Source organism: Atheta coriaria, unplaced genomic scaffold (assembly GCF_025399875.1).
Source record: "Atheta coriaria isolate IRGN ID8LTWV9N9 unplaced genomic scaffold, Caltech_Dcor_3.1 hic_scaffold_5_pilon, whole genome shotgun sequence".
Taxonomy (NCBI): domain Eukaryota; kingdom Metazoa; phylum Arthropoda; class Insecta; order Coleoptera; family Staphylinidae; genus Dalotia; species Dalotia coriaria.
In genome coordinates this window covers 8,893,231-8,919,159 of record NW_027045447.1, presented here as the reverse complement: position 1 = coordinate 8,919,159, position 25,929 = coordinate 8,893,231, and the positions used below count along the sequence as shown (strand labels likewise).

General features: G+C 40.9%; 1 protein-coding gene across 1 annotated transcript; it reads left to right on the top strand.

Moving 5' to 3' along the window:
- Positions 1 to 1,862: 1,862 nt before the first annotated feature.
- On the top strand, positions 1,863 to 19,730 carry Cph (BCL11 transcription factor chronophage). The gene is made up of 3 exons (XM_065302960.1): positions 1,863 to 2,410; positions 12,393 to 12,914; positions 16,209 to 19,730. Exons 1-3 carry the CDS (start codon positions 2,374 to 2,376, stop codon positions 18,257 to 18,259), a joined length of 2,610 nt encoding a protein of 869 aa, XP_065159032.1. The 5' UTR covers positions 1,863 to 2,373; the 3' UTR covers positions 18,260 to 19,730.
- The last annotated feature ends 6,199 nt before the right edge of the window (positions 19,731 to 25,929 follow it).

Genomic DNA, 25,929 nt, shown 5'->3' with positions numbered 1-25,929 from the left:
CGTATTCACATTATGTAAAATATTATTATGGACAACAAAAATTGACTACAATGTTTTGTGTACTTACATACATCTATACTTGTTTGCGGCCAATCGTAGATTTAAAATTTAATTTTGGTCATTGCATGCAGGTTTTGTTTGATGCGACGTACAGTGACAAATTAGTTTGAATTTCACGCTTAATCTCCTCGAAATGTGTACATTTTTGACATCAATTTGGGTAATTTGCATGTGTTTAACGTGATTTAAACGTCGATGATGAATTTATATCTCTAAGAAATAAATGTGTTCAATGTGTTCAATACGAATGACATCACAATCAAATATCAGATTTAATGAGTGTTGAAAGTAAGTTACAAGTCATGGATAAAAATTATTTTGTTGCAAAATTGACTTGTGAGCAGTTAGGTGAAAGAAAAACATGCGTAGCATGTCTAATCTAACCTATAAACGCAATATATTAAGAAAGTTAGGTTATGTTGCTATGGCAACTGCAATTCTAACCTCAATTTTTCTCTATTTTAAGAATTTTAATAAATCATGAGTTTAAATGCATAGATAATATAAATATATCTATAAATTCGTAGAATATTCAACGTTATCTCTACTTGAACCGTGAGTAACGCAAAGGTAAACGCTGATCATGCACATCACGTGAATGTGTGTACACACATGTTTGAATCACTCAAGTGAGTGCGAGAAACACGCTCAAATCGGTCTCCGCAACGATTAACGCATATGAGTTGTGTGAACATGAACCAAATAATAAAACTCATGTATTGGCTGCGATTCACATTCATGAATGTCGGTTACATTCGTGGCGGGCGCACGACCCACACCGGCGATTATTGCGATTGCTTCACTTTCGATTTCTAAACGTTTCGGAACGTGCAAAACGATCAAACGGTTAATTTGACTTTAAGATTCTTCTGCGAGAGTAGAAAAAATTATAATTGTGTTGTCAACCTAACCTAACTTAACCTAACCTAACCTAAAATGTAAAAAATCAAATTTTTACGTTTTTATATTTTGTACAAGATGTAAAACTCAGCAAGTGAAGTGAATTTCATGATAGCTTCGCAACGCACCCTCGTATCGGTGGCGGCGCGTAGCGGTGGAAAGCTAGAAACACGCCACCACCACCTCCACCACCCGCACACCCTAACACAACTGTTTTATGTTTCTCTGTGTGTGTTTGTGTGTTGGAGTATATTTCTCATTTTCAGCTTCTTATAATTTTCGCATGAAACTTTTCTCGCCGCGTGCGCGCTCTCCGCTTTTTCGCGTTTTCAACTTTCCGCAGCTTTCGCTTCGTTAGTCGGCGGCACGCCGTCTCGTCGCGATGTGTACTTAAAAACTCCGCGCGTCGCGACGCGCTTAATTAATTATTCGCACACCGAGAGTAAAAGTGAAATTAATAACTAACAACAAATTGTAACGTAATTTATTCACAACCCTTTTTTTTCCGCTGTTATCCTTGCGTGATATATATCCGTATGTCGGTATATAACGATAGCTCCGCACAATTCGTCGGTCATCCTCCCCACCACATGCGTACAAACAACACGTATGCACGTGTGTGTTGCGAAGGGTAGGAAGCGGCATGCGCGTGGAATATATCCCATCCCTTCCTCTCTCCTAGGTGCACACGCCGCAACACACTCACACCGTGAGTTGCGCGCACCCTCCCGGCCGGTGGTGGCTAGGGTGGCTAGCGCGTGTCCTCGTCTTTCGTCCTCGCCGCCGATCCTGCCCGACGAAGCGAGCAGTACACTGTGTGTGTGTATCATCAATGTATGTGTGTGTGTGTCGCGGCGCGCCGGCTCGTCCTCGCCCGCTGCTCGCCGCTCGCGCTCGCATGTCCGCGGCGAGCCCCCCGACGGCACACACGCGTTCAGGCCACTGGCTACTCAGCATCACTCCGCCGGTCCACGCCAGACGCGCCAGACGGACCCGACGGACCGCGCTAGCGAGTCGTCGACGTCGTGCAAGAACTTAGCGCGTTTCGCTTGTGCTGCTGCTACACCTGCAAGGACTACAGGACTTAGTGTTTTTCGTCTCAACAACGACAAAACGATTTTAAAACAAAGTGTGATAGTGTTGTTAATTTTTTCGCTCATCACAACAAACGAACAAATTTTATTTTTTATTAAAAGTGTGACTTTGCGTTTTTGTTTCGTTTTGATTGGATTACGGAAAACAGTGTGAAATGTTACCGAAGGAAAAGCGACTACGCTCTGTACATTGAGCATGTTTTTCGGCCACATGCCACCGCAAGTTATTCGGAGGACGATTTCAAAGTTTTGCGTTGATTAAACAAGTTGTTTTTATTTTTCGTTTCTGGACTGAGAGTGCAACACAACGGACTCCAAGATGAGAATTAAAATGCCAGCAGTGCGTATTGCCCAAGGTAAGTAAAAACTAAAAACTTATCATCATCATCCCTTAAAATTCCTCAAGTTACAACGAAAATAATGTCAAGTGTTGACCTTAAGATTAAAACTACTTGTAGTGTTGTGTACTCGAAATGCCATTCTTTGTTAAGGGTTGATTTGCATATTTTCAACCCAGTCAAGTGCCGGTGCGTGGTCAGTGCCACCCCAAGAAACCTTTTCTTTACTGCCCTCATCAACCCTAAACACTACATTACGAAAAAAAAATAGATACCTACGAGGATGATACAAGATAGAAATAAGGGTTGAATAAAACCGTCGCGTGCTAACAAGGGATGAAAATTTAAGACACGTTCGCAGCACGTTCCAAAATTATATTCGTAGAAAAAAAAAATTTTGAAACAAAAAAAAAACTGTTATTAGCTGGAAATATGTCAACGATTGAATTGCATTGTTCTGGTCGAAATATGTCACTAATTAACGGCGCTTTTAATATGCGCGTCCATGTCGCGATGACGTATCGCCCACAACCGTGTAGCTGATAACTGATAAAACGATTGCGAGTGTTGTGCGCGACAATTGTGTGATTAATGCTCAAAATGCTATGAAAACAAATCGTCAAAGTTGGTTGAAAAAAATTTTCATTTTTTTCATTAAAATTCGCCAAAAATTGTTGTGAAAATTAATTTAATAATTATGGAGACATTCAGTATGAGTATAAGTATGAGTCTATGAGTACGAATGTTAGTTTATGTATTAGCGATTGTGTTGGCACATTCTGCGCGTTTTGTGTTGCATTTTACTGACCACAACTAATCGTGCCGCATGACTATTTCGCGGCCGTGTTCGCTAAGACACAGCCAGCGCGCGCGCGCGCTAATATGCATATTATGTTCGTGATAAACGCGCGTCTGCAGACGCCGGTAGAAAAATGCGCGCCGGCGAGCAGGCACGCCGTGGCCGATTTCTGCGAAGCGTCGATCTTGCGTCGATGCTGTGTGCCTGATTAAAAGCCGTGGAAAACGGCACGTTCGCTGCAGTTTCATCATTGCTGCTTGTTGTAAACATGCGAAAACACCTTAAAACACCTTTTAATGAAGGAAACGTTTACGTTTTACGCGGAGAAATCATTTTGTTTCCAAAAGTGTGATTTTTAAACGGTTTAAATGTCTGAAAGTCTCTCGCAGATTATGCGATAATTGAGGCTTTAAAATTTCATTTGCGAAAATGTTGGAGAGAAGTTAACATTTTTGTAATTGCATTAGGAAATATGTTAATATTTCAGGGAAAATTGTTATCGGTGAGGAATTTTTAGTTTGAGCTGGAAATGCACTGGAAAGTTATAGATATTAATTAATTACTCACAAAGTAATAAATTTATATTCGGTATTTTTTCAAAAATATATTTGGTATTAAATTCTGAATATTGCGGTGAAAATATTTAATTAAAAAACCTTTTATTGGCCAAAGTTAGGTATCAATATTTCTGAAAATTTATAAAAATTTAAATTTAAAATAAAAATTGAATATTAAACACAATAATTAATTAAAACTTTGGAGTGCGAATATTATTGAAGGAAAAATCTTTTAAAAAATGTATTTATTTTATTTTCTAAAATTATTGCTCAATTTTTGAATATTTTAAAATAAAAAGAAGAAAAATTATGTTTTATTAATGGTACAAAACTATTTACAAACTTTTGGTTAAGATAATTGCAAAATTATAGGTATTTTTAATGTATTTTTGATAGAATTCCGCCGTTTTTTACACAAAAATTTCCCCAAAATAACGAACATTTTTTGGATTGCATTTTTTTATTATTTTTCGATTTTTTAATCCAGATTTCCACCATAAATTCAAAATTTTATTATTACGTATACAAAAGGGCAGTAGGTTCCTAGCCAAGTGTGAATGATTTCCTTATTGCACATTTCTCTACACCAAAGAGCAGTTAAACAGGGAACACCAACGTCGCTGGCGAGCGCAATGACGACGACGAAACACTATTTCAAAATTGGTCAGAATCGATCGACGCCCGAATGGAGGCGAAATCGATTTGCATCGAGCGAACTCTCCTCGCAACCTCTACGCACATTAAATGCAGCGCGAGTGCGTTGCATCTAAATTGGTGCATTACTAAACGCAGCATAATATCGACTAATCTTTTCGCAAATTCACCCGTAGCTTGCCGTATATTTGGTTGCCTGGCTTATATCTCCAACGGTTCATCTCGCGTCTTGCAGTTACATTGTCTCCGTTGTCTTATTATTTTCGCTTTTTCAGCGATCTGCGTGGCTGCAGTACGCATTATTTGCATAACAGGCGTTCTTCGATGTTGCATGTCCATCGCATCAGGATGACGGACGTGTACATGTTACTCGCGACCACAAGCAATCGCCGGTATTAAAATTCTATCAGATAAAAGCGCAGGACTGCCGTACGCATGCGGTTAAGCCTATAAATTTATCAAATTCGCCAACTAACTTCAAGTGATTTAATGAAATTAAATGAGACGGAATGAGATTGATATCTTTATGCGCCAAACTAAGTATTGATTGTTTTTTTGGATTGTGAATAGACAATTTTGACGGTGATTTTTTGTCGGGTTCAAATTTTCACTCGCTATTGAATGAGAGGATTTCCGTTCTTAAGTCGTTTCGCATCGCAACTTCGAATCAGGTCGCCTTGGACCATTCGGTTCTTCGCGAGTGCGCGTCGGCGTTGTGTGGTGACCTTTTCGGACGGATAATGACGAGGGTCACTCGGTCTTGCTGGTCAGATCTCCGAGGAATTAGGGTTACGGATGGTCACGCATCGCGAAAGATGTCTACGACCCACAGCACAAACAAAAACACTTAAAAACATAAGATTTCATTAAAAAATTAACAAAAAACACAAATTAATCAAAATTTTATCATAAAACTATCAAATTTTTTAAAATAAACTATTTATTTGTTTAATTTAAATGAAAAATTTTAATTTTTAAGATTTTCATGAACAACCTGTAGATGTAATGTTTATACATAGACAAATTTCTATTCTTATTCTATTTTAAAACGTTGCCGGTCGTGTTGGTCGTTTAGAAACGCGTTTTTACCGTGAAATGTCACGCTTTTGTGGACGTCCACGGAAAACCACGACGATATTCACCATTCCGTGCAAAGCTTAGCGAAAAACTGTAAAAAACACAAACAAATTTCAATAAAACACACAGCGTAGTAATCTAATTTGATTGTACTCCATTTTGTTTATGCGTGCGAGATTGGTCCAGCCAAACCAGTTTGTTGTTCATAACAATTATCTCATATCTCGCTGTGTTTTTGTTCCGGTTTGGGCCAATCACGCGGCGTTTATTACGCGTCACCCTACCAGTTATACATGAACATGACCGGTCCACCGAACACAGATTCGCCACATTCTTTCTCTTCTTGTTCAGTAGCAGTAGCAGCAGTAGTAGTTTTGCTGTTGTTCACTGGTCATACCTCTTTTTCTTCTCGGCGCTTGCTTGCTTTTTAATCCCCGCTGCGCGAGCGTCACATGCGCGCCGGCGATAATTAAGCGCGATGGCGGTGTGTAAATATTTAAACTCGTCGACGATGCATGCGGGGCGATAAACGTGTCGCTCTCATTCGCCATCGCGTTTCCTACAAATGAATTCAAACAACAACAATCGCACACATTCATGTTTAGTAGGTATATTCGAGGCTTGAAAGTAGGCAAAAGTTGTGATAAGCGAGGGGCGCCACGTGTGGACGGTCACCTAGCATACTGGGTGTTGCCTGGAAATAGAAAAACCTTGGGTGATTAATATATTTTCAGACAATGCATGTCGTTATCAGTGCCTTTAATGTTTTTTTTTTCTTTTCGAGTTTTACCAGCGAGCGTACTTCTCATAGCTTTATTAGATAAGCCGAAGGCAAATACTTGACTGGCGGAGTGACATTTTTGTGTTTTGGCCGACAATTACCTAGAAAATATTACGGCGCGATATGATATCATCATTAACGCGCCTGTAAAGGACACACCTCAAGGTTATATTTATCACAATAACTTTATCGTAATAAACGTATTAATAATTACGATTTGAGTATAAATTTACATGTTTTATTATATTTTTTCTTATATAGGTAGGTACTGCCTATGTGTTTTATTCATTTTATTCATTTAGTGTGTGTTAGGTAAGCGGATGTGAGTTATTAAAAGGTGGAAAAGTTTGAAAAAGTTGAAAAGCCATCCAGGTGAGGTCGGCGCGTCGCCGTCGCGCGGGTGTTTGCCAATTGATAAGCGCGTCCGACACGACGGACGCGGCCGCGCTGATAACAGGCGGGCGGCGCGCGCTTATCGCCGCCGCAAACATGGCCGGCCGCGTGTTTGCCGATGCCGATCGTAAACGTATTTGCTTCGTGCAAATACACTCACACATGCGGCGCCACAGACAACAACCACCAACCACCTTTCGTGCGCTTACCTGGGGAATTTTATGCGCGGCTCGCGCGAAATTATCACGCGTCACGTTTCCTCTGGTTTCGCAAGTTTCACGCGTGAAAACAACGCGAAAACATGTTATTCCATGTGTAACAATTACCTTCAATAAAATCACGGAAAGACTATTGAACGTAGAAATATTTTGAAATTTATTGTAGCTATGCTAAAGTCACTAAAATTTGCATTTTACAGTCAATAATCATGAATAAATTATACATCAGTAGAAAAGGTTACGAAAATTCAACAAATTTCAACAGGAAATGAAAAATTGTTTTGTTTTTTGGTTAGAAATCTGTCATAAAATAATTTTTGAGGTTAAGTTAGGTTAGGTTTAAGAAAAATTTAAATCAGAATCAAATTCATTGTTTTCTAAGTAATTAATTGCAAACTAACACAGAAAATTAATCAAATTAAGCAAATTTTATCACAATTATTATGAATAATATAAGAATCTTTCATAAAAGTCACAAATCAACTTGTTACATGTCTAATTGACCAAAAGAAAAGAACAAACAAAGAAAAAATGAATCTCAACTTTCCACTCAAAACCAAAAACCTATAACAACTCTGATATATCCATTATCAAGCTGAAAACCAATTAAAAGTCAACTTATTATAGCTAAAACCATGGGTTTAACTAGTGTTAAGTGCACTTTAATGGCATACTAACTCAGTTTATCGCCGACGTTCGCAAAAAGCGTAAAATATCACCACACAGGCAAAACCTAAGCCAAACTACCAATGTATTGTCTCGACAGGTAACCGAAAATCAACCTTGCCCTGTGTGTCACCTCATCAACTCGGCACTTCCTCAATTCCGCTCTCAGCTAACGATCTTTTCTGCGTTTCTCGGATTCGCATCTAACTTCAAACATAATGTGTCCGTATTCGCATGCAAAGCGCAATATTTTCTCTCGGGTCATTCGTAGTCATCGCTCGCGCGCGCGTTGGCAATTTTTTATGGTCCAGAAAGTGTGAGATCGATATCAGCCGGTTCCCACGTTAATATCTTCGGCTGCTGCGCGCTGCTCGCCGCTCGAAAAAGAGAAACGTGGAAAACGCCGCGCGCGTATGACTATTGTCTTGTGCATGTGAAATATATTACGCTGCGACGCTTTAAATGTTTCAAAGTGCACACACACGCGAGATGCGCGTCTGGAATTCTCGGAGGAACTGCAACCAGCTCACGAGTTGATATCGATCTTGTGCACTCGATAATAATAACAGGCGGGAAAATATTGTTTCAGGTATTAGAAAATTATTTATCTCAAAACGAAGAAAAAATAAAATATATTAAGAAAGTCTTTCATCGTCGGAGTCAAGGCGACCCTGAAACGTATTCGTTTGGTTTCCAGAGACTGCCGGTGGTATATTTTTAGCGCAGAGACGCAGCCAAGACGAAAATTATTAGGCGATGCATCTTTTGCATCTTATGGTGTGTGCAGCACGCTGAAGCCCTTGACCCTAAACAACGTTTCGGGGGAGTTATTTTCGGCGCGATATAAATAAATATCGCTTTTACACGCAGCAAACTCAAACAAAACTCACAAAACTCTTGGAAATTTGAAAAAAAATGTCAATAAAATTATTGTGCTAGATTTGCTTTGAAATTCGATGAAAAGTACAATCAAAAGTTTTGTGAATAGCGTCCGTGCTAATTAACATTAATTAAAATTTTAATTAATGCGTAGATGTTCCATGTGTGGATGAGGAAGCTTACAACAATCGCGCGGCGGTAACTTTTTCGCGCACGCTTCCATTCATTTCGAATGCGCGGCGTTTTTAATTTTCGAACTTTGCTAACAAACCTAACGAATGTGGGACCTGGCTAGCTGATGGGAAAATTGTAATAATGCGAGGAAAGAAACCAAACCAACTATTACCACGATACACCTACAACAAGAAGCTGTGCATCAAGAAGTAGAACGTTATAAAAATGATGATGAGCTCAGTTCTGTTGTTTTCTCATCTGAGTAGTGGTGGATCATCAAATCTAACGGTCGCGAAACGTATCGTAGGTGTTCTTATGTCTAAATGTCTAAACTTGTTTAATCTGTACCAAGAATGAATGGAAAGGTTTTTAATTTCGGTTCGGAATTGGAATGGCAAGGTGTGTGCGTTGTGAGGGTCGCTCCCACGCTCCACATGAGCCGCGGCCGCAAAACGGGGGCGCATCTGGACCTCGAGGGACAATGGTCAAGTGAGGGACCTGTAGGCCTACCGTTCAGATCCACGTCGGATGTAAACGGCACGCATTGTCCGCTTGTTATTCATCCATTCAGCTTCTACCTGTTTGCGCCGTTAACTCTTTCTTTGCGCCGCGACGGACGATTTATCGGGGCGCAAAATATTGTCCACGCACAAAGCCCACCGAGAAGGGTCACTCGATTCAACGACACATTGAAAATATGATGAATAAACAGTTTTGCGAACATTAAAAATATTTTCCCATGGTGAAAAAATTTATTAGAAAAAAACATCCGCAAAATTTTCTCAAGATCATTTCTTGTCTTACCCCAGAGTATTTTTTTACCATACGTTTTTTATATCTAGTAGTGTGACCCTTATTAAGCTCCTGGTTCATAATGGGGTGAAATTATTAGTGAGGCAGCATCTCACCCTTAATGTAGATTCAGTCATAGTCATATCAGCCCCACATAGAAAATTTATCCCCTACGATTTTTTTAATTCGAATTTCTTTTTCTACCTGGGCTATGCTGTGGGGTGTCAGGGTGTGCAGTGACCATAGAATAAAAATCACGGTCCAGCACGGAGGGATTCAGTTGCTCGCCGTGGCTCGACGCATCAACATCTATCCAAGTTTAAAAAATTTAATTTTGAAACTTTTTTATTTTACAAGTTTAACGTTGTGATGATATGTTATTATCAGTGCTGTGATTAGTTACAAATACAATGAAGTTGTTTCATATTGAACAAGAGGAGTTGTTGGTCAAGATGCGTAACTTTTGGGAACAATACATTCAAAGTTTTAGTGATTTTGGTGAGTTTTTTCTAATTTTTATCTCAAGATGATAAAAGTGAAACATTATTTTTTGTTTGCGTTATATTCGGCAATTGTTTTTGTTTATATTTGATATAGTCCCACTTGTTATCACTGCGCGCACATTTCGTTTTCGTTTATTATCCTTTCGTCCCGATGGCTGGCGGATGGCGCGCCGGCATTCGGAGCATTCCAATCGGAATAAATTGATTCGAGTGCGGGGCGGCGGCGCAGTTTGTGTCACGACCTGCGTCGCCGTTTATCACATTTATCACGGCGGCGGCTTAAGAGCCGCCAATAAAATAAGTGCTCGAGAGCGCGGCAATTGCGCTCGGGGCGCCTGCCGGCGAAAGAACGCGACGAACGTTACGAGTTAATCAGAAGTGTAACTAACTGTTTCAGCCACGTCGCCGCCGTCGAGAAGGGCTATTTCTAATCAAGTGTCTTATACTGTGCCTTCTGTTTTTAATAGTTTTCTGGGAATCATTCACATTAATATATGATTTTAACCTACTAAAATCAAGCAAAAAACAAAAATACAAAAAATTTTATTTGATTTTTTGACCACACTGTATGTTGGTGGTAAATTAAACGTAGCAATTAAAAATATTTATGGCCGGACCTTTTTCGACAAAATGTCAATAATAAATACTCGTGACGTGGTTTTTCGGGCAATCCGTATCTGATGCGTGGTTCTTACGTTGTTGTCTCCACCGATATCGATCCCCCTTTTTGGCTACTTGTTAGCGATAACCCTCTGCGCCACGGATTATTATTTAGCGACATGTGTTGTAATATTTTATGTTATTTTTCGGGGTTTCGTCCAATCGAGCCGAACCGGTCGATGCGATTCAATGCAATAAAAGCAAGGGCGTGACTGATATTCTGCGTGAAAGCGGAATAAAGCCGCAAAACGTCGATGTACGCCGGAGATCAAGTGATTGAATGCATAAATGACTACACCACTCGCACAGAAATATAATAAACATACAGAGTGTCCCCGAAAAAACCCTCCAACAAATTAACACTTATAGTTTATTCCCCTTGACTTCTAAACTAGTTTTATTTACTTTCGTATATCTATATCTTATTTTTGCTCGATGAGTAAAACAAACACGAGCAAAAAATTAATGTCGTTAGGAACGTGCGAGGTCATTCGATTACGCGCATCGCTGTGATGCCAGTGTGACAAGTCGAAGGTGTCGGGGGTTGATTCGATTACTGACCAACCTTTGGCAAGACAAAAAATACGCACAGCGAACAAAACAACTGGATTATCTTATTAGGGGACAAGGGAGTGTCGCCGCCGCCGACACTAACGCGATCACGAGTTTATCTGACGTTTTGCCGCCGGCTAGCAAAGAAATTTCAGCCATTTACTAAGAAAAATAACCGAAAATAATTTTTTCGCTGGTGTTGCGCCGCCTGGTCAATTGGGTCGCTTTTGTTTGCAGCGTCGCGACGCAATTTCGGCTCGTGATCTCATCCGCTTTTCGATTTATATGTATATTTTATTGATATATCTCGATATTGTCTCCATGCGCGGAAAGTTATCGACTTATTGACTGGCAATTTGCAACGCAACGAGATATTTCACCCTCCTGGAAAAAATCGAAGCAAACAAAACATATGAACTAGTCGCCCCGCGTAGACTTCCAGATAACACAAATTGCCAATTGCGGTTTCCATTACGGCTGTATCGGCAGCCAGTGATCGAAATTTGTGCTCTGAGAAAGAAATATGTTTATGTCCAGTAAATTGAACACAACTTGAAAATACGCAGTTGAAACAGAAGGGTTTTGGGGCAGTTTTGGACGTGCACAGCGTCTCGCTGCTGGAAGGCATTGTACACGTCCGCCATTGGTGTTTTTTTCCTTCGTCGGCGGGTTGTGTCGCATGCAGAATGGGCCAGGTGCTCATTCACTGCGAGGTGAGCGCGCAGCATGCGCTCTAATAATGGACCAAACAAACCGCTCGTATTGTACACTCGGGGAACCCTTGCCTTGTTTTTTCTTCAGCTCGGCCATGTGCATACACTTCATATTTTGCTATCGTCAACCCTTTAAAGCGAAAAAACATTAATTGCATCTTGCGTTCAGGGCTTATTTGACCGTTAAAAGTCGCTAAGGCTAAGAAAAGGGTTAAACTGTAGAAAATTTGATACAAACGCAGTGACCACTCTAAAAGTATTAAGAAAGGTGATACATTGATAGGGTTTACCTGTCCAAGATGCAATGTGAGAGAATTTTGCAATTGGCCGGGCATCGCTTGACCGTTGGCCGCGCTCACACGGCTTCTCATTGGTCAAGGCAACGCGAAGGGACGGTCACCCACGAGGGTGAAACCGGACTCGAGTGGACCGAACTGGTTTTCGATCGGACACTCTCCACTCGCATTGGACACTCCAACAACACCAATTGTATACATTTCCAAAGTGTAAACCAGTTTTACACACTATACCATAATCCCACCAGTGACACTCAAAATGTTTATTTTATGTTTTATATTGCAGATACTGATGAGGGTATGACGAATGATAATCACCAGGACATCCTCACGTGCGGGGCATGCCAGAAGCCCTTCGCATTGGGTGATATCGTGCGATTCATCCAGCACAAAATCACCACGTGCAACAAAGAGAATAATTGCTATCCGCACGCGACGGATCGCAACGACAACGATGCAAACGAGGGCGCGTATCCACTAGCGGCGATCAATTCACGCCGGCCGAGTATATCGGCGCCCATCTCGGGCAAGAAGGCTTCGAGCAGTGGGACGCGTGTTCATACACCGCCTCCAGCCTCGCCGCGTTTACCCGCTCCCGGTGATCTCTGCGTGGATGGTGCTGCATCATCCACACCCAAACATCGTGCTTCCTCGTCGCCGCTCACGTCTTCCATCGAGGATGAGCATGACATCAAGCCCAGTATTAAACAGGAGCGGATGGATACCTCGTCCAGTGGGCAGGAGGAGAGCTCGTGTAAGAAGAGTCGAACGGAGGTGGCCGACGCCGAGTCCAATACAACACACAGTGGTAAGTCGCCTTTTTTTGTTGGACAATATTTGCGTTGCTAGCAGTCAGTGAGGGCTGGTGGAAAAGTGAATTTGAAGAGTTGAGGACTAAATTAGAAAAGTGTCACTTTGGTGTCACACGTGGTGGAGTGTGCAAAGGGTCGTATATGATACTTGTACTTCACCCCCTTCGGGACGTGTCAGGATGGCGCAAAATGTGAAACGTGGACGTTTAATAAGTTCGCAATTTTTGTGTGAGACGTCAAGGACGGAATCATAACATTGATGACAACTCTTTTCTATCCAAGTCCAAGTTTTTATAAAATATTATTTTTTATAGAAATTTAAAAATCATAAAAATGTTATCTTTATTTATCACTTATGTTTTTTCACCCCTCTGCGGTCCACCCCTAACGGAATAAAAAATCTATTACGCGAATATGTCCCTCATCATCACTGCAATTCTCAAAGTCAAAACTTTTCTGTTTTTTCGAGAAAAAATTTTTAATAAACGCAGCAATAAAATGCAACTGTGTGTGCCCGGCGGACACATGTTCGCTGTTGTCATTTGCATTTTACGTGCCATGGACGAGGGTGGCGATGAGAACAATACATATTGTCCATGCGTCCATGCCTCACGTCCATCGTCGATGAATATAGTAAACGAATATAATAAGCAACCCCTTTTCGCAGCGTGGTGTCCCTCTACGACCCATCATCGATATCACAATCGCACAATCACACATATCAATGCGTGGTGAGCACCTTGAATGAGCTAATAAGGCCACCAGACCGTGCAAATGCATTCAAGTATCGATTTTTATGTCTGATGCACGACTTTGTTTTCGTTCAAGTTTTTTCTACTTCGGAAGATGTTAGGAGTACCTACATGTTTCACTTACTGACACGTGCTCAACACGAAGCCGCAGGAAAAATGCGAATAAAAAAATTAAAGACATAGGTAAAGGTAAAAGTAAATTCAAAACTCTAAACTCGTTTTACGAGCCGGCGCGCGCGCCAGACACGGGCGGCGATGAGCAGATGATGATTCAAGACCGGTAGTAACACAAGAAATATACAGTGTGTTCATAATATATGAAATAAAAATATTTAGACTTTAGTAATAGCTATAAACAAAAAGTATTTGAAAATACAAGAATTGCGTTTTAAATTTTTCACTTTGGACACACTGTATGTTTGTTTTTTGAAACCGGTGCGGTACCTTATTAAACTTTACATAATCGGCGCGCGTGCAGCGCTACCGATGCGTGTGCATCCTCATCGTGTGCATCCGAACCCTTTCTTTTTCTTTTTTGTTGGTCGCTCGTCTTCATTCACGTTATTCACTTTATTCACTCGCGGCGGTCTTCATTCAGTGTTTGTTGTGTCTATCCTATCCACTTAGGACATCTACCGATGGCTCAATACCGCCTCGTACCTGTGTCTTCGTTTTATTTCATTTATTCAAGACACACGCCGTGTCGGCTTAAACACAACCAACTAGTTTTTTTGTCAGTTGTATTTAGTAAACTAGATTCGGGCACGTGGTCGGCACCCGTCATAAACATCTGAAAGGATTCCTGTTAATTATCTTATATAAAGTTTTATTCCTTCGGTTTTTTGAAAGATGTATGGATTTTTTTTCTTTTGGTATGATTTAGAAATATCTTATCGTGTTTTCAAGTCACGTGATGGTGAAACCCAGCATCCAGTTGGCCGCCCCAGCGATTTTTTATAGTTTTTGCTTGGTTTTCTTGGGCTGTTCGGGTTTCGGGGGGTATTGCTCGGGCGTGCACATTTGCATACGTTAGACTAGACGTGCTTCGACCGGCTGGTCTTGCTCCTGGGCCACAAAAGCGTCCAGGCGCGTCGAGCCACGAAGCGGCGATTATTTATCGCCTCCACCGCCGCCGCCGCCACCGCCGTCGTCTAAAAAAATGGCAATTTCCATCCTTGTCCGCTGGCGTTCGCACGTCCGCCACACGTGGTCCACCCGGGGATACCAGTTTAAAAAGTATAAAACGGACTCGGCTCGCATATCCACGAATGGGATTTTTCATTCCATTCTTCTCGCCTCGTACATTTCGCATCAAGTCGCAACTCTCTCGGATAAGGAGTGCCCCCGCGTCCGAACCATGAGGTCCAACAATAGCCTGCCGTTGAATAGCGGCTTAAAAATTTGAATATCGCGGTCATTTTGCCCTCCCCGCTTTAGGCCCTTATCGCCTGCTTTTATCGCCTCGCACAATACCTACGCCACGCAAGAGAATCATAATTCAACGAAAAAAATTTAATTTATTATTTATCGTGAAGGGTCCAAGTGACTGATGACTTTAAAGCAAAGCAGATTAGAATCATAAAATATCTCAACCGATAGTGTGGATAAAATGGATAGAATTTTTACGAGTGATGGTCAGGGTGGTCAAGATGCTCAAGAGTCGATTGACGACGCGTTCATGCGCCATTAAAATTCTTTGATATGCGGACGCGACGCTCGTAAAATCATTCAATCGTTCTAGGTGCATGTTTTTTATGCAATCTAATTAAAAATCGATGCTTTAATGACTGCCAGCGGCGCATTCGACATCTGTTCGCATTCCAGCAATGCGTATTTTATTGCTAATTATAAAATGCAAACAAGAGACACTTGATACGAGTAAAATTAATAGCCAACTAATTTCGCTCCTGTAGGTATACTTTTTTCAAATTCTTAACTAGAAAGGAAGTATGCTTTCCATTCGTAAAGCTTCGGTTTGGTTTCCTTGAGTATATCACACTTTTTGTGCATATCAGAACGTTTTTATTTCTGCACGCGACAAAAAAACGTATTGAGACAATGGTCCCAGGAAGGAAAAGCGGTCGAGTGCCGCTGATTACGTTCCGAGCGGAATGCGATTCGTTTTGACCTCCATTGCGCGTCGCGAAGGCAAGAGAACAAAAAAAAGACAATGTGACGTGCAGTTATCCATGATTCCTTAGCGCGGCTCTGGCGATTCCTTCCTTGGCCATTGTCGCGCTGCTGCAAAGCATTGTGTATGCTGTGCACGTATGCGCCGCACCCTCGACGGTTCTCTCGGTTGCTCCCTATGACCACATACGACATTCGCATCCCAGTGTCGTAAATGTCCGAACGATTTTTCATTTTTAAACTCGACGCAGCCTGCCTTGAGGAAAATTCACTTTATTAGGGGGTGCAAACTGCGCGCACATGTGTGACCGACCACAAAGTTTTGAGCAAACGTTTATTTGACCATGTGATGTTAGATGTTAGATTAAAATTTGATCGTTATTCTGATGCAGTGTTTTTCCGTTGCAGAACCGAGCAATTACGTGTGTTCCACGTGCAAAGCGCGCCTGCACTCCGCATGGCGTCTGGTGCAACACGTGCAGCATTCGCACGGAGTGAAGATTTACGTGGAAAGTTCCCCGACTAGTAGCAGCAAGTCGTCGAGTACCAGTAATAACAACAACAACCATAGCTCGTCATCGACTAGTAGCACATCTTCGGGATGCTCATCGGCTGGTGGTGCTCCACCAGTGCCGAATAATATGCGACATCTTTTACCTCCTCCTGACCTACACAACCCGTTTGGTGTTGGTAGTCTTCTTCGTTTACCAATGCCACCGCTCAATCATGGACCTGTCCCACCTGCACCTCTATTCTCTCGTCCTGAGCATCACTTTCGTATGGAGCAGCTGGGCAGTGAGCAATTCCGTAATTATGGATTGAATCTTGCTGCCGCCGCTGCTGCGGTTGCCGCTAGCGGGGGTGTTGTCCCACCACCACCGCATTCGAATTTTCCCTCGCCCGCGGACCGTCAGCCAGCCGTGACGACCTCGCGGGAGCGCAGCACCCCCAACGCAGGGCCCGGAGTGGCCGCAGCGGCCGCGACCATGGCGGCGTCGTTGGAACCCCAGCTGGATTTTTACTCGCAGCGGTTGAGGCAACTCGCTGGTACAACCAGCCCCGGAGTGGCGGCACAGGCGGGCTCGCCGTCGCCCCGGAAGCACTCGCCGCAAGCGTTCGCCAGTCCCTCGCCCTCTCTGCCCGCCAGCCACACCGCCAACACCACCACCGGCACCAGCGGCAGCAGCGCCCAGAATAATCACAGCACCAGCTCGTCTGCTTCCGCTGCTAGTAGTGGCAACAACAATAACAACAACAATCCAGACTCGCGTCCTTCGAGTGTTTCACCACAGCAGAACCTCATTAAACTGGAAGAGCCGCTTACAACCACTCCACGCAGTACGGCCACACCTGATGGTAAACCAATGTCACCGGGTAGGAATAATTTAGGAGATGCCATCCATGCATGCGACTATTGCGGGAAGAAATTCCGATACCAAAGTAATCTGGAGGTACATCGACGTACGCATACCGGGGAACTGCCCTACAAGTGCACGGTGTGTGACCACGCTTGCGCACAGAGCTCCAAATTAAAACGCCACATGAAAATTCACCGTACTCCAGAAGACCGTACCAGTAACGCCGGGTCAGTTGAAACCATCGACGGGGAAGACTCCGAGGATGAAGACATGGAAGAAGAAGAAGAGGAAGAAGATGAAGAGATGGAACCAGAGGAGGAAGCTGAGGATCTTTCAGTACCCTCACAACTAGACCCAAAGTGTCAATCAGCTTCCTTAGTCGGGGAACTCATGGACAAGTTTGGCTTAAGCAACATCGCACAATACAGCGAAGCGTACAAACAGGCTCTCCAAGAATCAGGGTCAGCCCTTAAACTACAAATGAATTTGAAGGATCGCGATCGTGACAACAACAACACCCTTGCCACCCAATTCAAAATCCGCGATGATTTCAAAGGATTCCTGCCTGGCAATCAACTTCCTCAATCCGGTCATCCATCATTGCCAATTTTTGCACCTTTCAATGACTTCGAGATGTCAAAAAGGTTAAAACTGGACCTGGATCGGAATGATTGGTGGATGGGTAACAAGGGTCTACCAGGACCTAGTTTAGCTGGCCTGCAAGGACCTTTAATGAAGAAAGAATCACGACGTAATGACACATGTGAATTCTGCGGCAAGGTGTTCAAAAACTGTTCGAACCTGACAGTCCACCGTCGGTCCCACACCGGCGAGAAACCCTACAAATGCGAACTCTGCTCGTACGCCTGCGCACAGAGCTCCAAGCTAACACGCCACATGAAAACGCACGGTCGCATTGGAAAGGATGTCTACCGCTGCCGGTTCTGTGAGATGCCCTTCTCGGTACCCTCGACGCTGGAGAAACACATGCGCAAGTGTGTGGTCAACCAGGGTAAGGGGCATCTGCTCGCCTCGCTGCCGATGCTCTCCGGTGATGAGGATTCATCATCAGCGAGCATCCCCTCCAAGGAGGCCACATGACTCTTCCCATGGGGCGGCATGCGCTTGCCGCCGCCCCCACCGAGCATCACGTACTAGTCCCCGCAGGGTTGAAACTCGACACGTAACGATAGGTGGCGCCACCGGTGACGGCCGATAGCATATCGGCGCAGTGACGGACGATGTTCCATATGCGTGCGGAGCGCGTGCACCATTCCAATATATCAAGTTGCGGGAATCCGAGTAACTTTGTATATTCGAATGGGACGCACATACAAACACAAACACACATATACACAAATTGTACATAGACATAGTGAATGAGAGGGATACGAGCGCACGCCTCCCACGAATCCTAGCTCTTAGTAAAACTACGAAAATCTAAACGTAATTAAACGACTAAGTAATATATTCTACCTATTATTATATTGTGTAATTTTTGAAGACAAATTATTAGCACTTTTCATTATTATTATTATTATTATTGAATTATTTGTTGTAACTGATACCAAAGCAATGTTTAAATCGTATATTTTTTCGCTCTGTTTTTGTGAAAAAAGAAATGACGAAGGATGATGACGATGATGATGATGATGATGAATTTACTGTTCGTGCGTCGAATGTGAAATGAATGTGAGATTTTTGAGACTGACAAACGGCGGCAATTTCGGACCGCCCTCCACGCGCCGTGCGGAAAAATTAGCAAAATTGCGGGGTCGGTCCAAAAAGTGCGCGCCCGATGCCCACACGCAGCACACACATTCCCGGATCATATCAAACGAGCAATCGACGCTGATCGAGCGGAAAGTCGATGAAAATACAAAAAATTCTGAAAAACGCGTAACTAACTTAATAAGCAATCGGCCAGTCTCCTCTCCTCCGCGAAGAAGAAGCAGGCGCCTGTAAATAATACACGTTCATGTCCTCCACTCACTCTCTCTGTCTCTTTCCGTCTCTCGCTGGGCGAAATCAATGTCGAATTTCTGTGAAAACGTTTTTCGAGACACACACGAGCAAACGAATTGTACAAAATAAACACTAATTAAAATTACTACTATTACTAAATGATAAAAATTATTATAATGCATATATGCGTATTGAATAATAATGAGTGTTTCTTCCTAACGAGCGGCGCGCGCGGCGAGAGATCGACGCGATCGAGGAGAGCGAAATGTGTTGACACGAAAGAGATAAACCAAAAATCAAACAATAAATTTCCTATTTCGTAAATTAAATAAATAAAAATGAAGCAAATTACAGTTCAAGATTATGTATGTACTTAAAGAAATGAATTCGATGCAAATTATATATGAGAAATGATGAAACGAAACAGGACGATATGACGACGATGTTCACGATGAATGTTTAGTTCAATAAAAATAGATTTCATGTTTTTAAAATTTAAATGTTGGTGTTTTAATGAGCGGGCGCTGCTGAAGCGCGAGCATGGATCCTACTGATTGACGAATTGGACAAGAAAAAAATTAGAAATTAAAGTTTCATTTATTAAAAACGACTGACTGCAATCATTTTCCCTGTTATTTATCCTTAATTCCTTTTTATGTCTTTAAAACTTTGTAAATGTGGAAAAATTAATCACAATCTGATTTGTTTATATCGGAATCCAATGATTTAATTAATATGTTTATAATTTTTTTCGTCCTGATTGACTTACTTATTTGCTTTCTTAATAATTTTGATATCATCGTATACTATTTTTTACATTTTCGAAATAAAAGTGAAAAAGAACCCGAATAGTTAAACAGGTGACGCAAGGTAGGTATTTTTTTTATTTTTACCTCAAACACCAGGGCCGAACTTATGTTGTTAAAAAATGTTACCTCGAACAACAGGGTCGGACTTTTTTCTTAAAATATTTTCTCTCGAACAACAGAGCCGAACTTTTTTGTTAAAATGTTTTCCGCTAAATGGCAGAGCTGAACTTTTGTGGTTAAAATTTTTTTCCTCGAACCACAGGGCCGAATTTTTTTTTTTAAATATTTTCCGTCGAACCACCTAGCCGAACTTTTTTGTTAAAATTTTTTGCCTCGAAGAACAGGGCCGAACTTTTTTTGTTAAATATTTTTGCCTCGAACAACAGGACCGGACTTTTTTCTTAAAATATTTTCCCTCGAACAACAGGGCCGAACTTTAATCTTAAATTATTTTGTGTAAAAATCAAAACAATAAATTTAAATTTGTATGTGTACAATACCTGACAAGAAATGGTGATTACCGCCTAATCAGTTGATCTGATAACAAAATATTACCAAGATAAAGTAATCAAAATCATGTTTTCTTCAATGTTCTGCAATAAAATGATTAAATTTTTAATTTTTATTTTTTAATGAGAAATGATAGAGAAAATGAATAATTTCTGAATATTGCAGTTTTCTTGCGAACCACTGACGTTAGAGGAAAACGGTTTTCAGTTTCATACTCAGGGGATAATTTGACATAGTTTACGACATAAAAATTTTAAGTTTTCTCCAATTATGTAATTATTGAAAATGTTCAATATCTCTAAAACTAATTAAGATATCAAAACAAAAACAAGATAAATGGATTCCTTGCATCATTCTGCACCTGTGCAGAAAGTTTTGTGAAAATTGGAGAGGTGGTTCAAATTTAACAGTTTTGATTTTCACCTGATTTTTCCGAAATATTGATGCTCTCAAAAAACTGACTTGATATCTTTCATCCTCTTACAATTCGCTGTGGAACTGCGTTTTCCATTTTCTTCTAGCATAAAAAATAATTTTTAGGCCAAAAAGTAGTCAAGTGTAACCTCTTGACTACTTTTGGTCGGTTTTTGTCAACTTCTTAGAATCAAAAAACTAAATCTGCCATTTTATAGATTCTTGTAAGGGCATGAAGAATATGCAAAAAGATTGTTTGTAACTTTTATGGTTTTCGAGAAAATCGCGTCGGAAAATCGATTTTCTCGGGAAAAAATTTCCAGTTTTAAAATCTTATCATATGTAGAATTGTCTGCTGAATGCAATGCAGTTTTCCGTTTTGAATTATCTTGATTAGTTTTTGAGATATTTAATATTTAAGTCGCGTGGCAAGTAGACGTTGTATTTAAAAGTATATACAGGGTAAACAATTATAAGTCTGAGGTAGGAAGTTTGGTAAATATTGTAATTAATAATCTTACAAAAGTATTATTAGTTTTAAAAAAATTTAATCACTTGAAAAAATGCCCAGCGCCTCCACCAAATTTTAATTAATTATTTGCATTTTCTAAAAAATTAAAATATTAAGTTTTTTAGAGGTGATTATAAAAAATAACAATCAGATGTACAAATTATTTAAGTACATTATTTTAATTACACTTTTGGTTTAAGAAATATTTGCATAAAACAGTTAAATTTGCTTTGAATAAAATTTTATTTATTCTTGTGTCTATAGGGCTATAAATAATGGTTGTAGCTCTATAGTATCAATAATTTAATATCATTAAAAAACTAATAAACGGAAATTAATTATACTTATATTTAAGTGATGCGTTGTATGTTTACAAAAAATAATTATATATCAAATGAATTAAAAATGGAATATAGCTTCATTAAATTCCAACAAACAATACTATATTTATGAGTTATAATTACCTCGTCAATATTATAATGACTTAATTAAACCACGTATAACATGGTACCTATTGGTACGTTCCAAATAAACCTTTATATATATTAGGATTTTATAGTAGGCAACCAAAATTACCTGATGACTTACCTGATGGTGAGCTTTCAGAAGGTATGTAAAGGTATTCCCTTCAAAAGCTTTTATTGGAACAGTTAGAAATCAAGAACGGTTCAACTACTCAGTACTAGATGGCTATAATCTACCTGGTATTGCACCTGGTATGTTTCTCGGATAAATCCAACAGCGACAGAGAAAGAAACAATCCAGGTAGGCAGGTAGTAAAGGTAAATAGAGGGGTAAATATATAAAAAGAATAGCAAACTATAAAGAGGGGACTAATAATATTAGGGTGTATTCAGTAGGTAGGTACACTCCACGTAAAAATACAGATATATTATATTAAGAGATGAGAAGTATTGGAATTGTCGCTTTCTGAAAAAGAAACCAACATAAATATAAAAGCAATGAAAACGTTTTAAAAAACAAGCAATTAGTTTAAAAAACGTAATTTTTATTTCTTTTTAAAACACAACATATAAAAATTTATAATAATTTAAGTATAATTTTAAATTGTTTAAAGTTTGCCGTTTGTGAACCGCACTACAAAGGTCTTTCCTCCGGCATGCATGCATCTCGAAGCTGAAAGCTCAAAGCTCGCAATAGGTAATTCCATTTTCAATTATTCTAAATAAACAATCCGGCACGAGCCAGAATAATATAAGAGGTAATGAGTTTCGGGCTGTCGTCCTCTTGCGGGAGCAGGGACGCCACCGACGCAGACCACTTGAAGGCGCGCCGCGAAACAATAGAATATGTGGAGAATGCACCCTCCTCGAAACGCCAACAACTACGACGACTACACACTTAAATTAATAGTTTTGCGCTGGCCCTGAAAACAACTTAATACTTAAAATAATTAAAACCCCGCAGACCAACAAATAATCTAGGTTATAACATCATTACGCTGATTAACTTACTGATTACCGAATTAAACCACAAATAAATATTTGATTCAAAATTATTTTCAATTTTGTGTATTTTCTATGTTGTTTTTATTGTTTTATCTCATCACAGCGGGGCGTTCCGCAGTTGCACGTAGTGGTGCAGCCCTTGTATTATTTCTTGTGAAGTCGGGTGCTTTGCAAGCACTCAATCTAAAGCTGTCCGAAGCAGCGCCAAACCGAGAGGCGAGCCCGGCGTGTGGAGCTTCGGCCCTTTCAACGCGAGCACCACTCTTCGTCTCATGGTCGATGGCATCCAACATTCCACCAATCCTTCTCCTTGCTGCTCCTGCCTCTTCTCCGCTTCTCCTGGGGGCTGATGTAAAAACACCTATTATGTTGGGCACGGCCGCGCGATGAATTCGTCGTGGCGTGCGTTGTTTGATTGTTCGCGTTGTTCGCGCATTGTTTGTCGCCGTGGGATCTGATTTCGCTTCGTGGTGGGCCAGGGTATAAGAGGGGGTGGTTGCCAATGGCTGACTATCATCAATTGACTATAAAATTGATAAAATGTTAAAGTTTAATATGTTTAATGTTTCAAATAAAGTTTAAAGTAGCTAGGTAGTTAAAAACAGGCTTTTTATTAAGCAACCCTATTTTATTGAGAATTGATCAATTGAATATTACATTTATTACAGAATAATAGTAAAATTTCTGGAATTGACTGGGCAATAAAAAGCATTTAAGTAATTTGTGGTTAACTGTCTGGAATTAACTGTTAAAAAACATTGTTAATGTTTTTAGTTTTAAAATGGGTGAAATGATTTATTGTGCGAACTGTAGGCAACCAACAAATCACACAAAATGTATAGTGGGTTGCATTCTTTGAATACAGAATAATTAAAATAGTAAAATTAATGTTAAAGAAACATATTAATTAATAGTAAACAAAACAAAATTCTATATTAGGTACCTAAAGGTTTGTTATTCGATTTGTGATGCTTTGCATTTCCTATTTTGCAAACCATCAAACCATAAAATAAAAAAGGACTGTGCTTGAACGGCACGAACATTAATCTTGTTCCTTTCCAGCTTGAAACTATAAATACAGTATGATTCAATAAACAATCTAAAATCCTATATAAAATCATTATTAACTCCATAAAAGGAATTAACAACAAATAAATAATAATTTTGGGATTTATTTCGTGTTTTTTATTTTTACTCCATTGATTTATTCATTTATATATCTGTTAGATATTTGCCAGGATAATAAGTGTATTGTGTTCGGTTTTGTTAAAGTGATTCAAGCGAGTCGGTAAGAAAACCACACGATACGCCACACTCCTCTTGTTTGTCTGGCGTTATCCACGCCGAAATTTAAGCAACGTTCACCGCTCAGATGTGCAGATACGTGTGAGATAGGATTGAAAGCGTTGGCGTTCGAAGGCGGCACACGCACACCGGAATTCTTCTTCTTCTCTTCGCCTTCAGTGCGGCGGGGACGGCTCCTCCAGCGGCAGCGGGCAGGAGGCATTGTTGAGCGATCGCCCTTCTTCTTCGCCGCGCGCCGCCGTTTGCATTCATCTAATTAGCTGTGTGCGCGCGGCGGCGGCGGTGGCGGCACGAGACTTATCGCTCTTACGCTCATTAGCAGCAGATTAATCCATCAAGAAAACGCGCTCGAGACGTCGTCGGCGCGCCCGACTTCTCGCACCGCTTCGACGTTCTTTGAGTTTGCATTTCGCATTTCGTATTTCCCATTCGGAATTTCGCTCCCGGAGTCAAGCACGGCGGAGAAGAAGTGAACACTGAACTGGGGCGGGTATGGGGCGCATGCAGCGAGAAGAACATTCATTATGTTCCGAAGAAAGCGAACCAAACAAACCGAACGTGTCTATGACGTGAATGGCGGCTTAATTTTAATAATTACTACTTTACTAAATGTTTTTACACGTTACTTAATGTTAAAAATTTCAATAAAACCAAAAAAACTAATTTTTAATGCACGTAGTATTAATTTAAACAAAAAAACATTTTAAAATATTTAAATTGAATTAAATTCATTTCTAAAAGTAAAATTTATTGAATTTTGGCAACATTGCTTCCACTTTCCAACCAAACCTCCCTCCAGCAACCCTTTTCCGGCTTGTCCCTCGAAATCCGAGGCAAACGGGCGAGCTGTGCGCGCCCCGCTCGTGTAATAACGGACAAGGGTCAGATTTCTCACCCTTGACTTGCTCTCCCTCTCTTCCTTGTTATCCTGGCTGGTAGTTTGCGTTCGCTTTGCTTTGTCCCGCACCCTCTGTCTCTCTGCCTACGCGATTTAATATGATGGTTATTCACTCGCGCTCGCACGTTAGATTACTCCGCGTCACGCCACGTTACACTTCCGTTATGCGTGGTCCGAGGGGGTGTGCGGGTGCAGACGCGGGAGCAGCCGCCGCCGACGCTGCTCGGACGACCCTTCGGGGTGTGACTTCGTCCTGCCGCTGTCCTGCTAACACGGACGCTCATTGGATGGCTGGGTATTCACTTCGGCCAGTGGTCAGAACTACTCAAAGCTTTCAAGTTTCAACTTATCCCTTGTAACCCACACATACATTTACACGTTGATATCAACACATGTGTTATAGTTGTAGGTAAATATGAAGTTTTTTTGATAAAATTTTAAATTTTTTTCGTGTGTTTTAAAATGATTTGATAAGAAAAGTGCGAGCGTTGGCGACGACGGCAAAATTAAAACTGAAGGCGGCGGGGCGAAATCGTCGCTCGCCGCCGCTGCCGCCGCTGCTGAAGTCGTCGGTTTCGTTTTGCGTCGTGGAAAAAGCGAAAGCGAAGGAGAGGAAAATTCTCGCCGGCATTTTTCGTACTCGTTTGCGCTTGTACACTGTTTTGAGCAGTCAAGGGAAACGCGAGAAAACTTGGGGTATGAAAGAAAATTCATTTATATTAACTTTCATTCAAGAAAACTCACGCAGATCAAAACACCAGCACAAGCACAACAAAAACACGAGTTTATTTCAAACATAAAGCAAAATGTTACAAGGTTGGGTTTTAAGATCTCCTGGAGCGTTTATTTGGCAAACAACTAGAAATAAAAACTTAAAAATCAAATTAAAA